This window comes from Adiantum capillus-veneris, chromosome 18 (assembly GCF_014529385.1).
Source record: "Adiantum capillus-veneris isolate H3 chromosome 18, ASM1452938v2, whole genome shotgun sequence".
Classification (NCBI taxonomy): domain Eukaryota; kingdom Viridiplantae; phylum Streptophyta; class Polypodiopsida; order Polypodiales; family Pteridaceae; genus Adiantum; species Adiantum capillus-veneris.
This window is the reverse complement of record NC_140948.1, coordinates 3,893,566-3,915,442: the sequence shown is the minus strand read 5'-3', so window position 1 is coordinate 3,915,442 and position 21,877 is coordinate 3,893,566. Positions and strand designations below refer to the sequence as shown.

The 21,877-nt window shown below is 44.9% G+C and overlaps 1 protein-coding gene across 1 annotated transcript in view; it reads left to right on the top strand.

Annotated features, from left to right (window-relative positions):
- LOC147435158 (peptidyl-prolyl cis-trans isomerase CYP18-2-like) overlaps positions 1 to 21,877 on the top strand; it is a 55,372-nt gene that overhangs the window by 8,316 nt on the left and 25,179 nt on the right. The window contains exons 2-3 of the mRNA XM_086488266.1: positions 15,365 to 15,409; positions 15,498 to 15,583. Coding sequence (XP_086344392.1) covers positions 15,365 to 15,409; positions 15,498 to 15,583 — 131 coding nt within the window. The remainder of the gene's footprint in view (positions 1 to 15,364; positions 15,410 to 15,497; positions 15,584 to 21,877) is intronic.

The window sequence follows — 21,877 nt, the reverse complement described above, 5'->3', positions numbered from 1 at the left end:
GCCCTACCTACTTTCCAACAAAAGTCACTTTAAAATAATAAGTGAAAAATGTCAAAAATAGGGAAAGTAGGTCTATGCACTGTAAAAATGCTACTGATGGGATTTGACTAGAATCTGATGGTCATGTTGTGTGCAACCAGAGGATATGCATCTAATCTAAGTGTCTGGACATGCACGGTTTGCGAACAGACTCAGAAAAGTGCCAGATCACTTCCTATTCTAGACTGACTTGACTGAACTGAACCCTGGTCAGGCTGTAGCTTGTCCATGGATACATAGGGTTGGATGTGTCACGTGACACAAGGGTCCAAATCAATCATAGGGAGCACTGTCTGCCCTTCTCTGCCACTCTCAAGCCTCTCTCTGGCTGAAGCTAGTGGTGACACCTGCTCTTCGACTAAAAATCAGACGTCGAGGCCATTGTGGCCACCACCACGTGTGCCATGCCGATCTTCTCTGTCAAACCTTTATTACCGTAGTCTCTGTCAAGCTTGCCTTTGACTTTGTCTTCAATTGAATTCTTGCTTTTGCCTTTAGCTTCCAACTCTTAAGCCAAACAAAGCGACGAATCACAATAATTGTGGTCGTACCTCCCGGGTACCGAGGCAGCTAACTGAGTACTGGTACTGCCATCCGTGTCAAGCTTGCCGATGCCGTCATCCTCAATCAAACTCGCCCATTTGCCTTTGACTTCACAATGTGGAGCCAAACAATTGGGTGGTCTCCTTGAGAACTGTGCCGGTGCATAGGCCGCTGACTCGAAGGCTGATCTGCTCTCCATAGCTTTTAGTTGGTTGTCCATACCCTCTTTTGCTGCTCTTCCCAAGTCGCTCCAACAGATCCCTCTTTGCCGCGCCACGACCGCCGCAAAGCCTCGCACCTCTGCCACCTCCTCCACCTCCTCTGCACTTGCTGCACTCGCCTTCCAATTCAGCCGGGGGAATCACTGCTGAAAAACAGGCAGCAGGGGGGTGCTTTTTCAAAAACGCCAGTGCAGCAGAGTGGGGGCAATTGGGTGTGTTTTCAAAACGCTAGGTAGCCGGGCAGAACTTTGTGCAGGCGGGCAGAACAGGCAGCAGGGCGTTCTCTTTGCGTTTCAGAAGGCCAGGCTAGCAGGGCAGGTTTCTGCGCAGGGAAGAGGGCAAGGCAGGGCAGCGTTTCAGAAACGCCAGGCAGCAGGGTATTTTAAAAAACGCCAGGGCAGCAGGGCATTTTCGTTGGCGAGGGCTTCTTCTTCTCCTCTGGGTCCCTTTGCTCCGCCCAAGGTCTTCAGTCGCGCTGCTCTGATACCATGTCAAAGTCGGCGATGCGGAAGCGTGTAGACCAAGGTGAGAAAGCACGGGGGAGAGAGAAAGAGAGAGATGCACTGAACCAATCAACCAAGGCAATGAGATATTTGATGATAATACAATAGGGGCTGAGGGTTTCTTATGTAGAAACCTCAGTAATTTGCCCTACCCAGACTTTGACAAATAAGTGAAATAAATCCCTAAAAGCCAAAATAAATACAAGGTTCACACTGGCAGTTCACTTGAGATGCCTAAACTAACACCACCTCCCATAGGTATGGTAGTCTAGGGGCTGCCTGTTGGGCCCTGCCCCCATTCTAGTTGAGAATAGGCATAATACATTCGGCACTACATGCCTATTGCTAGAGGTTCATCCACATATATCCGAGATCTGTAGCAGCATTGGTGTAGTGTTGGGTAAGGGTGGTGCACTGTTTGATGGCAGGATTTTTCAACTGTTCTCTAGTATATGTTAACGGTTTTTTTTCCGATTATTTGCAACCGGCTAATCTTGATTTTTAACCGGCTCAAGGCTAAGTTGAGGCACCTTTCCCGAACACCGATGAGAAAAAGAGCGAGTTTTTCTTGCCAGAGACACTTTTTCTGGGACACATCGTCTCTTCAAAGGGTGTAAAGATGGACCCGACCAAAGGCGAAACTGTTAGAGATTGACCAGATTTGAAAAGTGTACATGAAGTTCGCAACTTCTTGGCCTTATGTTCGTACAATTGGCGGTTCGTATGAAAGATTGCGGAGATTGCTTCTTCCCTACACACTTTGACTCAGAAAGGAGTTCCCTTTGCTTGGGGCTATGATCTATCAGAAATTGCAGCCTTTAAGACTCTTAAAAAAAAATTGACAACTGGTCCTGTGTTGATTCTACTAGATTTGCAGAAACAATTTGAGGTTTACTGTGATGCGTGTGGACACAGTGTGGGGGCGGTCTTAATGTAGGAGGGCCATGTTGTAGCTTATGAAAGTAGAATGTTCTTACGACCAAAGCGGTTGACACAGACCTACGAGAAGGAGCTATTGGCAGTCACATATGCTCTCCTCAGTGGCACCATTTTCTACCGGAGCAGACTTTATAGTGTTCACTTATCACCAGAGTTTGAGATCTTCTCGTCTCGGAAGCAACTTTCGGATAAGCAGATGAGATGGACAAACATTTTGTCACAGTAACTTGGTGGTAGATGCTTTGTCTCGAAAGCCATAGATATTGGCTATTTTGGCAATCATCAAAACTTCGAAGATATGATTGATCAGTACGCCACAGATCCAGAGTTACACATCTTTGACCTGTTGCAAAGTGGGGAGACAGTTGCAGGCTATGCTCTAAAGGAAGGTTATTTGATGCGGAAGACAATGCCGTGTGTTACTCACAGGTTGCGGAACACGGTCTTGATAGAGTGCCATAATCCAGCTGATGCTGGCCATAGAGGCATCGAAAGCACCTTGAAAGGTGTTGAAAAATATTTCTATTGGCCAATGCTCAAAAAGGATGTGGAGGAGTTTGTTCGGAGTTGTTTAGTGTGTCAGAAGGTCAAGTGTGACAGACACAAGGCCTTGGTTTACTACAACCTTTACCCATTCCTAACCGACCTTGGGAGAGTATAGCAATGGACTTTATTTTTGATCTTCCAAAGGGGCATGATGGCATCTAGACAATCATTGACCGCTTCAAAAAACAGACCCATTTTATTTCGGTTAAGAAGATTGTAAAAGCTGACTATTTGGCTAAGCTCTTTGTTTCATAGATTTTAGATTACATGGTATGCTTGAATCTATAGTTTTAGATAGAGATCCCCGCTTCATGAGTTTGTTTTGGAGAGCAATATGGGAGAATATAAGCACACGATTTATATTCTTGTCCTCGTTTCATCCACTGATGGGCAGTCGGAGATAGCCAATTCGGTGGTTTTAGACTTGTTAAAGTGATACATCTCTGATGAGAAGACTTAGTGGAAAAGTTTTTGCCCTTAGTGGAGTTTGCTTACAACAACACGGTTCACACGTCTACGAGGAAGGCACCATTTGAGATTATTGAGGGCGTCAAAAAGGTCCACCCATTCTGAGCACCAAAGATAAGATTTTTGAAGCAGATCAGTATACACAGGATCTAGACGTTGCATTTTGCCAAGGTAGAAGTATGTACGCGATTCACAACACATTCTTGATCTCCGGAGTCATGACAAAAACTCAATACGCTGAACTTTGTGTCGATGTATGCTCATGTGTGTGTGCGTGTGGTGTGTGTTGTGGTTGGGAGCATATGTTGGTACCTAGTTCTACACCCACTATTGGGCATTGACGACGTTAGTGGGGATGTCGTGGTATTTAGTCAATACTATTCATGATGGAGCTGATGGTTATATTGTCTTGTGGGTGACTACCATGGGTCTATACCTTGCACTTTCCTTTAAGGTGAATCTGGGCTTATCTTGGATTCATCTAGGTACATTCTTGATGATTCTCTATTATCTACCTCTACCGATGGAACTTTTGCTTTGGAGAAGTATCAAGCACGGCATAAGAAGGCAGTTGACAAGCATCGACGTGACTTGTAGCTGAAGGAAGATGATTGGGTGCTACTCAGGCTTAACAAAGCACGATTACAAAATCAGAAGGGTAAGGAGAGGCTTTTTTCCAAAGCTAAGTATGCGATACTATGGACCTTTCGAGATACAGGAGAAGATAAATGATGTATCCTTTAGACAGAGGTTACCAAATAGTTGGAAGATTCACAACGCATTTCTTGTGAGTCTATTGAGACCTTTTAAAGGTGAAGTGCAGTGGACATGAAGCCATACAAGCAACCAGAAGTGGAAGAGACGGAAGAGATACTCATTCTTGAACAGGTCTTGGCTCAAGGAAAGGAAAGTGAAAGGTAAGCTGACACGATTGTCACAAACCACTGAGATGTCAAGCCACCGAAGACCTGAGCCAACTTGCAAATCCTTGCCGAGGGCCTAAAACCCTAGAAGCAATAGAAGAAGCAGAAGTTCTCGCCAACTTATAGATCCTCGCCGAGCTGGACAAATTATTACATGAGTTTCCACCAACATATGGGACCCCGTCCGATGGGGCCCAAGTTTCTAAGGCTTATAGTAAAGTAAAGTAGGATCAGCACACACAAAAGACTATTGTAAAAGATTGCTTACGCGAAAGTTGCAGTACGGATCCTTGCAATTTACGTTGACTGATTGATGTTGCACTGTACGACAGATTCCGCGTTTTACTCTGATAGGTGTTGACATGGTAGTGTATGAAATTCCCAAATTTTGGTGCTGCTTACTTTTGGAGACCAGATGCTTTTATGCTTTTCATGTGTACTGCTTTTCATGCCTAAGGGTCTTTTAATATGTGCCAAGGACTCGTACTCTGGCACGCTCCCGCGTGGAGGTGCAAAGCAAAGAATACTGGCGTTGTATTGGGTTGAAGCAATATAAAGAAATAGTGAAAGGGGCGCCAGTGTTTGGGGCGAGTGCTCTTTTGGGATGGAACTCCGCCACTCCACGTCTCGTGTGTCTTGCATCTCTCTTTTAGTTCAATTGTTATTGAAGTGCTTATAAGTTTGTTTAGTCTTCTTTTCCGTTGGCACGTGGTGCCTTTCCGTTTCAATGGTATGAGAGCTTCAATGCGCTTTTCTTAAAGCATAAAGGTCCTACCAAGAACAGATAGAGCATCATGGCATGTATGGATTCGTCAAAGTACTTACAGTTTCTTCTCGACGAGCTTCACGGCATAATTTTGTGGCATCCCCAATAGAATCTTCTGATGCTGCAAAGTTTCCAGGGTCCGAGTTACGACCAGTTGATATTGTGCTAATTCTTTCTATCTTTTGTGGTGCGTATGCCCTATCAACTACCTCATTTTTGTGCTAATTTTTTCGATTTAATGCTTCTTTTAGTGCTAGGCTTCATTATGGCTGAGTCTGCCCTTATCTCCGGAGTCATGACAGAAACTCAGTACGCTGAACTTTGTGTTGATGTATGCTCATGTGCGTGTGCGTGTGGTGTGTGTTGTGTTTGGGAGCATATGTTAGTACCTAGTTCTACACCCACTATTGGGCACTGACGACGTTAGTGGGGATGTTGTGGTATTTAGTCAATACTATGCATGATGGAGCTGATGGTTATATTGTCTTGTGGGTGACTACCATGGGTCTATACCTTGCACTTCCCTTTAAGGGTGAATCTGGGCTTACCCTGGATTCATCTAGGTATATTTTTTAGTCGTATAGCGGACATGCAGACTTCACATTGTGAAGTTTTCGTCCGAGTTACGACCAGTTGATATTGTGCTAATTCTTTCTATCTTTTGTGGTGCGTATGCCCTATCAACTACCTCATTTTTGTGCTAATTTTTTCGATTTAATGCTTCTTTTAGTGCTAGGCTTCATTATGGCTGAGTCTGCCCTTGATTTCCGGAGTCATGACAGAAACTCAGTACGTTGAACTTTGTGTTGATGTATGCTCATGTGCGTGTGCGTGTGGTGTGTGTTGTGTTTGGGAGCATATGTTAGTACCTAGTTCTACACCCACTATTGGGCACTGACGACGTTAGTGGGGATGTCGTGGTATTTAGTCAATACTATGCATGATGGAGCTGATGGTTATATTGTCTTGTGGGTGACTACCATGGGTCTATACCTTGCACTTCCCTTTAAGGGTGAATCTGGGCTTACCCTGGATTCATCTAGGTATATAAAATTTTTGAACTACATGTTACCTCCTCTGATGCCCCAGGTGGTGCTCCCTCCTCCAACACCAACAAGTGCAAGAGCCTCTAACCGGCAACCTTCCTAGCCGTCTGCTTCAATTGGGGGAGTCTTAGGAACATGGTGTAGTCATCTAACCTTGATCCAGTGCAACTCTCTTCCAAGTTCAACCATTGTTGTCACGTGACACATCCCAACCCTATGTGTCAGTGGACAAGCTACACCACAACAGGGTTCAGTCAGTTCAGTCAAGTCTAGATTAGCAGTGATCTGGCACTTTGTGAGTCTATTCGTAGACCGTGCATGTCCAGTCACTTAGCATAGATGCATATCCTCCGGTTGCACACGGCATGATCATCGGAATTCCCATCAGAATCCATTAGCATCAGTTAGGGGAATTTCCCAGTGCATTTAGCCTATTTTCCTATTTATTGGTATTTTCACTTATTATTTTTAAGTGACTTTCCAACAAAAGTAGGTAGGGCAATTTTGCTAAGTTAATATATAAGCAAACCCAAGTTAGCACTTTATGGAAGAAGAGGCAGCAGGAGCTTCCCGCTCAACAAGCAACTTCTCAGCAGTACCTCCCCCCCCCCTCATGACCCTCTAGTGTTTTGCATCTCCCCCTCGCCTCTGGCGTTTCCTACAACAGCAGGCCTTCGCCATCGATCACCAGCACTATAGCGGTTGCAGATTCCTGGCATCGCCAGCATATTCCTCAAGAATACCATCAGCATTTTTGACATCACTAACGCCAGCAGACTTCAGCCCCTTTCCAGCGTTTTTCAACCCAAACACTAACGCTAGGGAATCTGCAGTTCAGCCTTGCAGAAAACGCAGGTTTTCAGCCTGTGACTCAGTAGCAGAATCATCCCAAGTTGGTTGCAGACGTTCCCCCATTTTCAGCCATAAAAACGCAGCCAAAACAGTCATTTTCAGCCACCGAAATAGTCCCCGGATTCAGCGATTAGAAGCCTACAGATTTCAGCCACGAAGTCGCCGTCGTCATCACCGTCGTCGTCATTGGCATAGTTCCATTGCATCAGTCCATTGCATTCGCATTGTACACCTTTGTGCAATCAAAGTAGACCACTCTCGCCGACGAGAGTGGGGCCTTCGGAGGAGGGTTTTACAACCTCTCGGTGTCGTATCTCTTCTCTCTCCTTCTCTCAGTCTCATTCACTTGCACACACAATATCCACTCACTTTGTTTGTGACCACAGCACTCTACAAGACGGAAATCTCTCTTTCCCTAAAGAACTAAAAGGAACCTTGAGCAATAAAGATCACTAATCTTGAGAAAAAAACAACATTCATTCCGCTGCACCTTACATTGGTATCAGAGCTTTAAAAGTGTTCTGCATTACTCAAGGAAAGAACCACAAGAACCACAAGAATTTTTTTGCTTGTTGCAATCGCACGAACCCAAGTTTACTCGGGCGTGGCGATTCCTAATCGTGTTTTGTTGAAGAGTGACAGGAATCCCAAGAAAGAAGGGCTTGTCTAGCCTCCCCTTGTGTCTCTTTTCACTCATTGAGAGCGGACCGTGCACTTAGCGGCCGGCCAATCGACGTGAGGTGGGAAAAAGCAACCTTGGTGTGAGCGCAAAGCCGCCAAGGGGTGCGCCCGCAGAAAGGAGTAGAACTCGGGTGAAGAGAAGATCCTTCTCCAACGCGATTTGCAAGCGAAAGAACACCTCAAGATTCTCAAGAACTCAAGATTCTCATGAATCAAGGACCTCAAGAACCCACGACCCTCAAGACTCAAGAACCTCAAGACCCTCAAGAACCCAAGTTCCTCGTGAACTTAAGAACCCACAAGAACCCACGACTTTAGAATGATCATCACTCGAAGCGGAATGGATACTTCGCTTGGAGGTGATGAGCATGAGAGAGGCGAAGAAGAATTTTCCCCACCAAGAGGTTTTTCGGACCCTTCCCCATCTACGACAAAGATTGCACTAACTCCTATGGAGGAGTTAAAGCAGATGTTTATGGAAAGAATGGCAGAAATGAAACGCAGACACACAGAAGACAAAGCAAAAAGAGAAGCCGAAAGAAAGACAAGACAAGAACGGCGCGATCGGACACATGCAAGAGTGCTTGCGGCTCTTGTATCTCGTGCCGACACAGATGCAAGAGATTCAGGAGACGGAGACTCTCTCAGTCTCTTCTTCTCCAAAGCATGACACACAGGATTTGCATGATTGTGTGAAGCATGATGATGATTTGGATGACAAAGATAAGTATGATGATTTGAATGATATTGCTAAGCATGATGATTTGGATGCCACTGACAAGCATAATGATTTGCATGATCAAGATGTGATTTCTCACAAGCATGATGAATTGCATGAAGATGATGTGATTGTTCACGAGGATGATGTGTTAGTGGATGCTTTTTCTAGCGAAGCTAACCTCATTGTAGATTTGATCAATCACCAAGAATCGATCTTGGCTTTCGAGTCGAGGTCCACAGATCCCCCACAAGAAGATTCGATAGATCCCGAAGAAGCGATCTTGGCTGTTGAGCCTTGGTCCAAAGAACCCTCACAGGAAGTGTTATGTATTCGCATGATTGATACGCACGCATTGTTCGAGTGTTTCATTTGTGAAGGTTTCCTGTATTTTAGTCAGCATCGTTATGTGATCCCTTTTCCTAGGCATGGCATATTGCATGTTGAGCACGTTTCTCTCATGGATGAGCACGAATGTATGCGGATTCTTCATGAAAAGCTGAAAAGTTTGTATGTCAGGAAGTCACATTCCATGTCTCTTCCTTGGCATGACACAGTTTCCGAAAGATCACATGAAAGTATGAGCACCAAGCATGGGCATTTCCGTTGTGAATTGCCACAGTTGATTGCTTTCGATCATAAGCGAAAGATTCGATCTCATTGTTTGCATGTGTTTGATGAACGGGTTGTCACTCCGTCTCTATGTTCATCTACATTGCGTACACAGTCTTTAGAGAAGACAAGATTTTTTTCCTTCACTTTACATGGAATGGGTATGTTCATGGTTTTGTGTTGGAGATGGTTTCAGGAATTTTCAGCCATGGAATTTCTTGAAGACGAAAGAAGCAGATCTCTAGACGAAGTTGACGCAAGAAAGGAGATTCAAACGACTTTGTGTCGCTTTCGGCGCGGCCCATAGAAGCAAGCGTTGCAGACCTTTATGAAGTTCAAGTACGGCACGACCCACACATCAGAGTGGGCCGGCGAAGCGTCCCTTTCAAGATTCCGGATGCTATTGGCGATCTCCCTCGACGCCATACAGTTCGGTACCAGTACCTCACTTTGAAAAGGAGGGGATGTCACGTGACACATCCCAACCCTATGTGTCACATGACACATCCCAACCCTATGTGTCCGTGTCCATCATCCGGTTAAATGTCGCAGGAGCATTTGAAAAATCCTGTCCATCATCCGGTTAAATGTCGCAGGAGCATTGGTTAAGCCAAAAGGCATCACCAAAAGCTCAAATAACCCAAAAGTAGTCCGAAAGGCTGTCTTGTAGACATCTCCCGGCGCGATTCGGATCTGATGATATCCACTCTTCAGGTCAATGCTGCTAAAGCACGAGAATCCCTGTAACCTGTCGAGTATACCATCGATCCTAGGAATCGAAAATCTGTTCTTGATGGTGATTTTGTTGAGGGGATGTCACGTGACACATCCCAACCCTATGTGTCCGTGGACAAGCTACACCACAGCAGGGTTCAGTCAGTTCAGTCAAGTCTAGATTAACAGTGATCTGGCACTTTGTGAGTCTATTCGTAGACCGTGCATGTCCAGTCACTTAGCATAGATGCATATCCTCCGGTTGCACACAGCATGATCATCGGAATTCCCATCAAAATCCATTAGCATCAGTTAGGGGAATTTCCCAGTGCATTTAGCCTATTTTCCTATTTATTGGTATTTTCACTTATTATTTTTAAGTGACTTTCCAACAAAAGTAGGTAGGGCAATTTTGCTAAGTTAATATATAAGCAAACCCAAGTTAGCACTTTCTGGCAGAAGAGGCAGCAGGAGCTTCCCGCTCAACAGGCAACTTCTCAGCAGTACCTCCCTCCCCCTCATGACCCTCTAGCGTTTTGCATCTCCCCCTCGCCTCTGGCGTTTCCTACAACAGCAGGCCTTCGCCATCGATCACCAGCACTATAGTGGTTGCAGATTCCTGGCATCGCCAACATATTCCTCAGGACTACCATCAACGTTTTTGACATCACTAACGCCAGCAGACTTCAGCCCCTTTCCAGCGTTTTTCAGCCCAAACACTAATGCTAGGGAATCTGCAGTTCAGCCTTGCAGAAAACGCAGTTTTTCAGCATGTGACTCAGTAGCAGAATCATCCCAAGTTGGTTGCAGATGTTCCCCCATTTTCAGCCATAAAAACGCAGCCAAAACAGTCATTTTCAGCCACCGAAACAGTCCCCGGATTCAACGATTAGAAGCCTACAGATTTCAGCCACGAAGTCGCCGTCGTCATCACCGTCGTCGTCATTGGCATAGTCCCATTGCATTCTCATTGTACACCTTCGTGCAATCAAAGTAGACAACTCTCGCCGACGAGAGTGGGGCCTTCGGAGGAGGGTTTTACCACCTCTCGGTGTCGTATCTCTTCTCTCTCCTTCTCTCAGTCTCATTCACTTGCACGCACAATATCCACTCACTTTGTTTGTGACCACAGCACTCTACAAGACGGAAATCTCTCTCTTTCCCTAAAGAACTAAAAGGAACCTTGAGCAATAAAGATCACTAATCTTGAGAAAAAAACAACATTCATTCCACTGCACCTTACAGCTGTTGCCACCACCTCCCCCACCATCGCCGCCACGAGGATACAATGATTGGAGCTCGTATGGATATCCTTATTATCCGTATTCGGGGTACGCGCCTAACCAACCAAAGGATTTCAAAGATGGTGGCACGACAATAAAATTTTTCACCTTTTTTGGAGTTCAAGATTGGAAGAAAGCTTTACAGTTTCTCCAACAATTCAGCATCTATGCTTTGGGGAACTATACGAAAGGATCAAAGATTTCTTGAGCAGTTGGATTTCTTAAAGAGAATGCTATGCAGTGGTGGAGCTCAATCGCGACACAACCGCATGCTGCAAGGACATGGTAAGCTTTGAAGACAATTTTTGCACGCAGTTATATGACTTCCCTATTTGAAGTCCATATTTGTCAGAATGGGGCAACTTGAAAAGAATGGGGCAACTTGAAAATGCTTGCCACAAAGACATGGAAGACTATAACCAAAGGTTTGTAGACGTCTACCTTTCGTTGTCTCTCTTCAAGTTGATTCCCTTGGAGGACTAGTGCGAGTGATATACCTTGGATTGCCATCACCTTTACAAGAATATTGTTTGCCTAAATAGGTATCAACAATGCAAGAGCTTATGGATCATGCCGCGGTTGGCTACAAACTTATGAAGGGAAGCTCGAGTTTACTACAGAAGCAACTCCTACAAACAATTAGAACTCTCGACAACCACGAGCAAATCGCGGGAGTCTTGTGAAAGCCAACCTGAAAGGCCTTGTTTGACATAGCGTCAACGAGAACCCTCATGACAAGAAGGCCGATGCTTTGAATGTTTTCAAACCGGGTATACTTTCGATACATGTCCTCAAAGAGCCTCTACGTCTCTAGAGCAACCTCCCGCTTCGATAGCAGAAAGATCCCAAGGGCCACCTCCGGCTAAGAGAGCTAAACTTGCCATTAGCCTTGTACCTTATATTTATGGATTGTGTCGAGCCTATGGCAAAGACAACGACTTGAAAGCCCCGATCTTCTTTGATCCCAGAGCTACCGAAAACTTCATTTATCCCGAATTCCTCAAGCAGATGGATTTTGACTATGATTCACAAGGTGGGAAGCTTGAGGTCGAGCTAGCTACGGGCTAAACTCAAAAGGTCGTATCACTTATTGATGCTCTTCCACTAGTGACCATCCGAGGATACCATGGGAAAGCTAATTTCCACATCATGAAGTTGGGCAATTGCGACGTTCTCTTAGCATGCCTTGGCACAACAAAATGACGCTACTCTCCAAATCCGGAACGGTAAAATCACCATTATGTTCGGCCGTCTGAACAAATGTTTTGTATTTAGATACTTTTTTGAGAAAGTGCTGTTTGAAATTTGTTTGAAATGGATACTATCTATTTTAAACCTGTGTCGGTGCCGATTTGAGAATTGTTTGACTCTGATTTTAATACCGGTTTCAATGATTTGTGATTTACTCCCGGGTGGAGTCTTGAAGAATTGATGTCTGATAATGTTTGAACCTCAGAATGACGCAAACCGAGTGTCTGGGGAGCATTTTATTGTATGTTGGAAAACCACAAACCGGGTCTCTGGGGAGCGTTTAGTTGTATGCTTGAAACCTCCAAGCGACAACGTTTGGTTGTATCAGTCCTCTGAGCTCATGGCCCGGACCTTTTTAGGTGCTTTGCAAGGGGAGTGACGAGGTAGTCGTTGAATAGCTTCATGCCACAGATTGTCTGTCTCGCAAGAGTGCTCAATGGCGTTGTTCGTTGTGTCTTGTAACATGCATATGTGAGCATTTGTGTTGCATTGTGATGTGTCAACCGCTGAAAATTCCTAATTGGGTGACATTGCCTGGGTATGTAAGTTTAGTGCATAGAGACACCCGTTACAGATTAGTGCGGTTTGGGTATGATGGAGAATTTTGCTATGCCAAAGTATCATCCAATATGGAATGAGAAAACTAAATGACCCTCGGAATGACCAATATTTTTGAGCTAACTTGAGTTGTTTTGCAGATATATATTGTAATCACGGACGATTACTCTTTTTTCAAGAAGGGGGGATGTTACAAACCACTAACGTGTAAAGCCATTGAAGACGCGAGCCAACTTGCAAATCTTGGCCGAGGGGCCTAAACCCCAGAAGCAATAGAAGAAGCAGTAGTGATGCTTTTCATGTGTCTTGCTTTTCATGGCCAAGGGCCTTTAAATATGTGCCAAGGGCTCATACTCTTGGCATGCCTTTGTGCTCTATGTTGTAGCCTCATCAAAGCGACATTCAAGGCTGTTGAGAGTTGCTTCTATTGGCCTTAGGTCAAGAAGGATATGGATGATTTTGTGCATACTTGCATTGTATGTTAGATAGTGAAGTATAACAGACACAAAGTGACAGGACTCCTAAAGCCTTATAGATTCTAGATACACCATAAGAGAGTATTGTTATTTATTTCATATTTGATCTTCCAAAGACTCAAGGTAGGCATGATGACATCTAGATGATAGTGGATGGATTTAACAAAGAGGCTCACTTTATACTAGTGAAGAAGATGGTGAAGGCCGATGTCTGGCCAAAGTATTTATTGCACAAATTGTTAGATATCATGGGATGCCCAAGTCTTTTGGTTTTGCGTTTGAACACTTGTAAAAGCAAGAGGCCAAAGGCCTATAATAAAAAGCCTTAGGGGAGTCATTGTCAGACTTGTGCAATTGCAAACTTTGGATAAGTGCTCTTCTCGGTTGTTGTACTCAACACCTTAAGTTGTTGACCAAGGGTTGACGGTCACAAAAGCGTATGGAGGAGTGTGAGCCAACTTGGTAAATCATGTATACATCAATTTAAGGGCTAGATAGATGCGTCTGTGCTCTTAAAAAGCCCAAAATGGCACGCTTTTTAGCGAAATCTCTCTTCCACGGGTGAGAATTTTGAGAAATGGTTGAGAATTTGGAGAGTTTTGCAACAACGATTGATCCTCTCGATGAGCCCTACGGCAGCAGATGGCTTTCTGTACGATTGGCAAGAGTCTAGGGTCCGCACAATGTACCCGCTCTAAGCAGATAGAGTTTATGTATTCACGTTTCTGTGAATGCATGTGTGAGTTATGCATCTATGAGATTATGCGTCTATGGCAATAGCATGGCATTGTATTGCGTCTGTGAAGGATACTTTCTGATAATTTAACTCTATTGCATCAAAAGTTCCGGATGAGATAAGCTGGATGGATTGTAAACTTATTTCATCAAGAGTTCAAAAGAACAGAACTAGGTAGGTCATCATTTTGGGATTTCAAGACTCCTGAAAAGGAGGCAGATCTTCATTTTGAAATATCAAGGGTATTGAAAAGGATGAGACGACTAGATACAATGTGGAACTGGATTTTGTTTGGACGCATGCTGGAGAATGTACTATCTAGCAAGGATGGTCATTGGCATGCTTGCATGAAGTCAGCGTTTGCTCAAGAATTGGATTTCTTTGTGCAATGTAATGGAGGGTGATGACTTTTCTTTAAGAGGGGGGCTATGTCTCAAATGGATGACGCTGCATGATCCTAAGGACCCGAGGAAGAAGAGTATGAGCCGAGGTAGTCTTGCACCGGAACGAGGGATTCAATTCTAGCGACACCAGCCTGCAACGATTTGTGGTGCAAATCGTGGGGCCGTACAGATTAATGATGTGGTAGTTGGGACATTGCTGCTCTTGGACCAATTATTGAAATCATCGACTTTTTGAGCTTTTGGGGCCGCCACTTTTTAACAGCACCAACTTTTCTGCTTTGGAGCACTTGTAAAAGCAAGAGGCTAAGGGCCTATAAATCAAAGCCTTGGGGGAGTCAATTCTCTTGAACATGTCTATGTAAGCCTAGCTAGTAATACTGTTGTCGTACGAGTGTACAAGTCTTCCTCACTCGCCTTACCATACGGGAGTCTCTTGGCTAATCCCATTGGCATGAAAGATGAGAGCTAGGGTGATCAAGTATCGTCAATCAGGCTCTAAGTCGCCTGAAAGGGAGCAATCAAACTGAGAGAACGACCTCACCAAAGGCAGTGCACAGCCACAAAACAGCTTACTTTCTGTGGACCGCCCCTAGGAAAAACCAGGAAAACTAAGCAGCCCCATAACAGCTTGATGGCCGCGTCAGAAAATCACTGCATCTGTTATGAGGAGTAAGCTGTTGCTTAAAACACAACATAACAACGCATTATGGTCAAAAGAAACTAGATCTCGAAAAGAGAGATTGCTGCAGACCTTCTTTCTGCAAGCAGAGTGCTCTGCAGAGAACAGTTTTGCATTGAATTTTTATTAGCACAATGCATATATGCCAATGCCAATGACATGGCTTTATGGCTGTCAGGAAACTGTGATTGGCATTGTTTGTCAGGGAGTAAGCTGTCGCTTAGAAAACAACATAACATCACATTATGCCCATCCAAAAGGACCCATGTCACAAAAATAATTTTTTGCTAGACCTCCAAGTGATGCATGAATTTTTTGAGGTAGTCTAAGAAATCTATATTTTTGCAAAGTTGGCGACTACTTAAATGATTGTGGCTTGTGTTTGCGTGTATGGCCATGCTTGCAGGAATATGATTATGAGACCTCAGTAACAGGCTCCTCACAGTATGCGGTATTGCTCTTAGCATTTAACATTTTTCTACCAGTTACCTGATTCATTCTTGGAGAGGGCTCTAGACATTAACAATTTGTTTTTCCAGGTGTTGAACACATCGAGAGGACCAATACATTTGCAGCTGTTTAAGGACAGAACTCCTAAGACTGTGGAAAACTTTGTCACCCACAGGTTGGTGGCCCCTGTCATTTTTTGTTAAGATATCTTGCTGTCAACCTATTCTTAAATTTTCTGTAAAAAACGGGACGTTTTTTGGGTACACGTATGTTCATCAAAGAGCAGATTAGCACTTTATATGATGAGTAGTAAATCCTTAACAATGAGATTAATGTCACACTAGTAGCCTTTGCCCGTTTTGATCAGTATATGGAAGTGGAGCTAAAGCTCTATTTGATGTGAAGTCTGTTATCGATAGTGTACAGCTGAGACCATAGACCCTCGGTTGACCAATGGCTGCGTGAAGAGAGAGAAAAGGTCAAAAAGTGCTAAAACGATTGATTTTTTAGGTGACAGTTTGGGGATTTGTGGACTTCGAAGAGCCTACTGTCTTGGCAGATCAACTCTAGAGGAAGAGAGTGGAGAGTTCAATGCTATTGACTAATCACGACTATGATTAGACCTGGCAATCCAATGTCAAGGTCTTGCTTGAAACCCTCAATCCTCAGGCCTGCAGCTGTTTGCAAACAATGGAATAAAATTCTTTTCTGGCTTTTAAGCCATTTCTACAATTTGGTCCGCCACATAAAATGAGCCAGAGTGGCACGGATGTTGTCAAATGTGTCAATTTTGATGCATGTCAAAGTTGCACCTTGGAGGTCCTTCTAAAGGTTTCGCACGCCATACCAAGGTCTTCGAGCAAGGTATTACGTTGTTCAAGGGGTTTTCCATTGAGCTACCTTGCATGAACATTTAGAAGCAACATATTGTCCTGGCGCCAGTTTTTGGCCTGATAGTTGAGTGCACTGTTTGGGCCATATAAGTGGCCCTCATGTGTACCTTGTATTAGATCGAGTGCTCTCTCTCTCTCTCTCTCTCTCTCTCTCTCTCTCTCTCTCTCTCTCTCTCTCTCTCTGTTTCCCTTGGTGTCTGTCCCCATGTCTTGTGCTTCTCATGTCTCCTTCATGGTATTACAGAACGGAAGGTGAGGACAACTTGAAGACCGTTCAACATGACATTGGAGACTCCTGGGAGAGATTTGATTGCTCTATTTGCGGCGTTTTGCATCAGCCTATACTCTATGTGTTTGGACTTTGGAGTGCCCACTTTGGGGCCTCCATTTGCATGGCTATCCTCTGCAACTAATTAGCATGAAGTTTTAATTTTCTGCTGCCGTGTATGCAGCTGTACCTACCCCAATTGTCCTTAGGCCCCTACAGAGGTGCTTTAATCAACCACTGTCGACAGGATTTTTTTCAGCCTCTATGGAACCCTCCTTGCAGCACATTTTATTCCTCTTCACAGCTGGTCCTTGTAATAGTTATGGCATCTCTTTGGATTCGGTGGGAGTGAGGTAGTTTTCTCATGTCTAGATTTATTTAGCCATGTTTAGCTCGGGGTTTTGGCATAGTTCCATGGCCATCAAGCTCTTGTAGGCCTTCCCAGGTTTTCCCCATGGCCCTACTGGGCCTTTGGTGCTCTTTCACCCTATTAACCCTTTTTTTGGATTTCCTGTAGATCCCGAGGTTCCGCCTGCTTGCTTCTCTCTTGGCTTGTCATGGCTTATTCTCGTATCTTCCCAGAGATGTCCAGCTTTACATTGAGAGAGGAGACCATGCTCTGATACCACTGTCTTCCCGTATCTTCCTAGAGTTGTCCTCTACAGAGAGAGAGGAGACCATGCTCTAATACCACTATCACAAACGGGAGCACATAACAATATAAAATGTACTCGGATGAATAGAATTTATCACTTAATATTGAAGCCACGTGATACATATATATATATATATATATATGTGTGTGTGTGTGTGTGTGTGTGTTCACTTTTTGAGAAAGGGATCGCATTTCGAGAAAGCAAATGCTTTTCTGTGAAGAGGTCTATGTTAATTGTGCATGAGACTGTATCCAGGGATTTAAGGGCTTGCTTATTTCTTGTGCACAATTCTAACTAGGTTCGGAATTTCCTCCTGACATAGAATATTCCCTTCACGATGCTCTCGTGACCCATGTTATGTCGCATAAGGAATACCCATCACCTGGTCCTTTCTCAGGGAACTAATGGTACAGTCTCCTTCGCGATGCTCTATGTCACCCATCCTGTGATGCATTAGAGATGCCTGTTCCTGGATGGTTGAATACTTCCCCGATGCTTCCTATTACCCATCCGATTTGACGCATTGGTAGTACCCGTTCTTGGTGGCCCTACAGATATCCCTGTTTATAGTGCTCCCGTTATTACTTTGAATGACGCAGTAGAAATATCTGTACTAGGATGTCTCAATCTCTCACTTGTAATTCCAATAATTCATTTAGAATTATTTTTCCTGGTGTCTTAAGCTAGAAAACCCTTTCACGTATAAATCGAATAATTCATTTAGAATTATATTTTTGCTAGATAAAGCTAATTTAGCAACACAGGCCTTGTGGTGCCGAGTGTCCCTTGTGGGCAGCCTTGGGGTGGCCCTTGGGCAGATGCCTAGCGTTTTTGGGCAGGATGCCTAGCGTCCACGACAGCCCATGCAGTTGTGGTCACCAGTAGCTGGTGATCGGTAGTTGCGATGGGCATTAGGGTATCTCCCTTGAGTTTTTCCTTCTCAGGGCAGATGCATGGAGGTGCTATGATCATGCAGACGTAGAGCAACTCCATCTTGGTGCAGGGCTAGGGGAGGAGGAGATCCATGATCTCCATAGAGCAGCCACCATGGGTAGCCTTGATCCAATTCCTTCTCCTTCTAGATCAGCCCTCTTGCCAAGAGAAGTTCCACCAAAGCCTTGCTTTCATAGGGGGCCAGTGGTCTCATGTGCAGGAGGAGATGGTAGTAGCAGTACCAGTTGTGTGTACCTTGGGTCTATCCTTTGAGGCATGTCAGTTCTATGCCGGACCACCCTTGGTCACTTGTATGAGTAGTTTGTTATTAGCATGAGGAGCCCTTTCTGGATCTCTCTCTCTCTCTCTTTCTCTCTCAGGTCAGTAGTGGGGCAGGTACGCACCTCAGAGGGTCTATCCACACCGATTCACTCCACTATTGAGGTGAAGCAGGGTTGCCCGCTCTCTCCTACTCTATTTGGTATGTATGTGGATGCGGTTTCTGACTACATTGAGAGAGATGGTGATAGAGGTGCACAGCTGGCAGGGACATGGATTCCATTATTGTTATATGCTGATGATATTGTGTTGATCTCGGACTCTCCGGAGGGGATGCAACGTCACTTGGATGCTTTGAATAGGTTTGCTCAGGAAAGTGGTTTGTCCGTCAACCTTGGTAAAACCAAGGTCATGGTATTTAATACCACCCCAGAGTGGATCAGGAGGTCAGCACCAGCATTCACATACGGCCAGGAGGCTGTGGAGTATACAGATGTGTACACTTACCTCGGAGTGGTTTTTAGTGGGCCAGCATTTTCATTGAGGAGGGTAGCAGAGACTAGACTGACCAGAGCCCATGCAGCATTGGGTAGATTGGAAAGGATGTGTTCACAGGTTCAATTTCAGGAGCCTAGGACGAAGCTCTGGCTCTTTGACACTCTGGTGGCTTCTGCATTACTTTATGGAGTTGAGATCTGGGGACCTTCATTAGATCATCACGGGAGGACAGGCCGTAGTGATGGATGGGGGGACATGGAGAAGCCTCCGGTCTCTATGATCTCGCGGCTCATTAGAGCCAAGGCCTCAGTACCACGTGCTATTGTTCGAGCAGAGCTAGCTGCCCCCCCACTAGTGGTTGAGGCGCTCACCAGATCGGTCTCCTTCATACACCGCATGTGGGAACTTCCCAGAGACAGATATGCCCGCCTTGCACTTGAGTCCTCTCGACAGTTAGCCATGCAGGGAGATACAACATGCTGGTACGGGGAGATGACATCATGGTTTCAGGCGCATGGGTTCAGCGTAGACACATTGCCTCCCTTCCAATACTCACTGGATGCACCCTCTCTGACTCTTACACAGTCCGAGATCACCAGGCTCATCCGCCAGGACTTGACTCAGCTAGACACGAGGAGGACATGGATACAGCCAGCACAGGAGCTGGGCACGAAGATGGCTTTCTACAGAGAGCATCTCCTCCAGCTTACGGTTGATGGCTTTGTGACGAGGCCGAGATACATGGACACCCACTTGTCTCGGGGGATACGATGTACTATCGGCCAGATACGTACATCTTCACACCAGCTGCGGATCGAGACTGGGAGATACAGTGGAGTACCAGCAGAGGCCAGGACATGCCCCCTGTGTGACATTGAGCCTGAGACAGAGTTGCACTACACATGCCACTGCCCCGTCTACTACGAGATACAAGGCCGCTTCCATTGCTTGTTCAGAGAGGGCTTTGGACCATTCTCCAGAGTCATGCAGTACGAGGATCAGAGATGCTTGGGTTTTTTTTTGCTCGAGCTACGCAGACACAGAGAGAGCCTAATGAGAGGAGAGGCTAGCCAGTCCCAGAGACAGATCACAGATTTCTTTAGAGCTGCCACTGGACACCCGGAGGAGTTACTACCACAGCAGAGCTCGTCGTCTCACACCAGAGGCACATTGATCGACCGAGCGACTGAGCTTGGAAGATCTAGACGCCCACGACTGCGGAGGACTACACAGCATCGGCGGAGGCTGCATCAGAGGATTCGGATCACTTTGGCTCGACATGCACGACGCTCGGTCAGACTACTGACCATGGAGGAGATTGATGAGATCCGCCAGCGACCGATGCTGGATCTCTTGTGATCTAGCTATCCCAGCTAGCTGCTGTTCACACCTAGTAGTTTAGGATTCCATAGTATTTTATTGTGACATTTGTCATTTCATTTTTTGTCATTGTTGTCATCTTGTTACCCTGACTCTGACTTTGTATCAGATCCACCACATTGTAACTTTCTGGTCTCATAGGTCACTTTGGCCTTTTGAAGACGTTAATATAACATTTCATTTCATTTCATTTCATTTCTCTCTCTCACACACACACACACACACACACACACACACACATTCTCAGATGTCTTGTCTCTTTCTACCTTAATGATTTCCCTTCTCCAAAGTTGCCTTGTTCATGTATGTGGCATTGCAGGTGTTCTCTAGTGTCAAAGGATCTTATTGGAGTCGAGGTGTCCACCGGACCGGAGTTCAATTCTTCTCTTCATCACATCTTCCTGTCACATGCATATTGCACTTGAGCCGTGAGGACAAGCTACTAGCGTCTGTCTTAGATAGTTAGGATCTAGCCTGGTAATTTTGTGAGCCTCTAGGACATGCATGATCAAACAGGGCATTGTTGCATACCCTCACTTGCACAATACATTCACTTAAGCATATAGGAATATGAATAGTCACTAAAGCCATTTACTAATAAGTGACTTTGACATGACATCTATAAAAGGTAGGTAGGGAAAATGGCTAAAAAACCTATAAAAGAGTCACTTGGCCTTCAATTTTTAGGATATCAGAACCAAGTACATCAGGGACATATCACCTTAGCACCTAGCGTTTCTATCGCCAACACCCCAGCATCATCAATGTTTTGCATCAGTTCAGCCCAACGTTTTCAGTCCAGCGTTTTGCATTAGATCAGCCCAACGTTTGTGCACTAGATCAGCATCAGTATGAAGCTTTCAATATTTAGTATTTAACCATTGTATCATCATCGTGCAAGTAATCTAAAGCAAGTACTTGCTCTGGAACAAAGCAAGGGGCCAGTTGGGACCTAGCATGCGGTGTCGTCTCTCTTTTCTCTCTTTGCTCTCTTAGATCTTTGAAGTCTCTTGATGATAGTTTCCCATGACTTTCAAAATTCTCATCTTTTCATTGTGTTCAATTCAATTTCTCTCTCAAGTCAAGTGAAGTAACCTTGTGTTTGCGCGAAGTACTAGATCTGAGGTAAAATTCTTAAACCCTTCGGCTACACTTGTCATTTCCTATTTAGACATGGTATCAAAGCCCTAGGTGTCACGACCACCTTGGATGCGTGGTATTGGTTGATCCGGTGTCATTTTGGACTTGATCGAGAGAGAAGCAGCTTTTTTTCCCCCTTATTTATCTCCACTATGTGGCTAATTTGGGTATGTGGAGGCTATGGACCCTCGTCTACGACTGTCCCGTCTTTTACCCTTGATAACCCCCGCCTCTCTTTACGGAAGGGAACCAAATGGAGGTTTCAGGATGTGGAGCATTGTTGGATTGTTTCGTTTTTCCTAGATACAATTTTGTTGCGATGCCTTCCCACAAGGGGAGCAAGCATTCGGCTTTTGGATCCAAACCGGAACCATTCCTTTTCCAACCTTCTTTTACAGAGAGAAATTCTTTGGAGCAGGTTC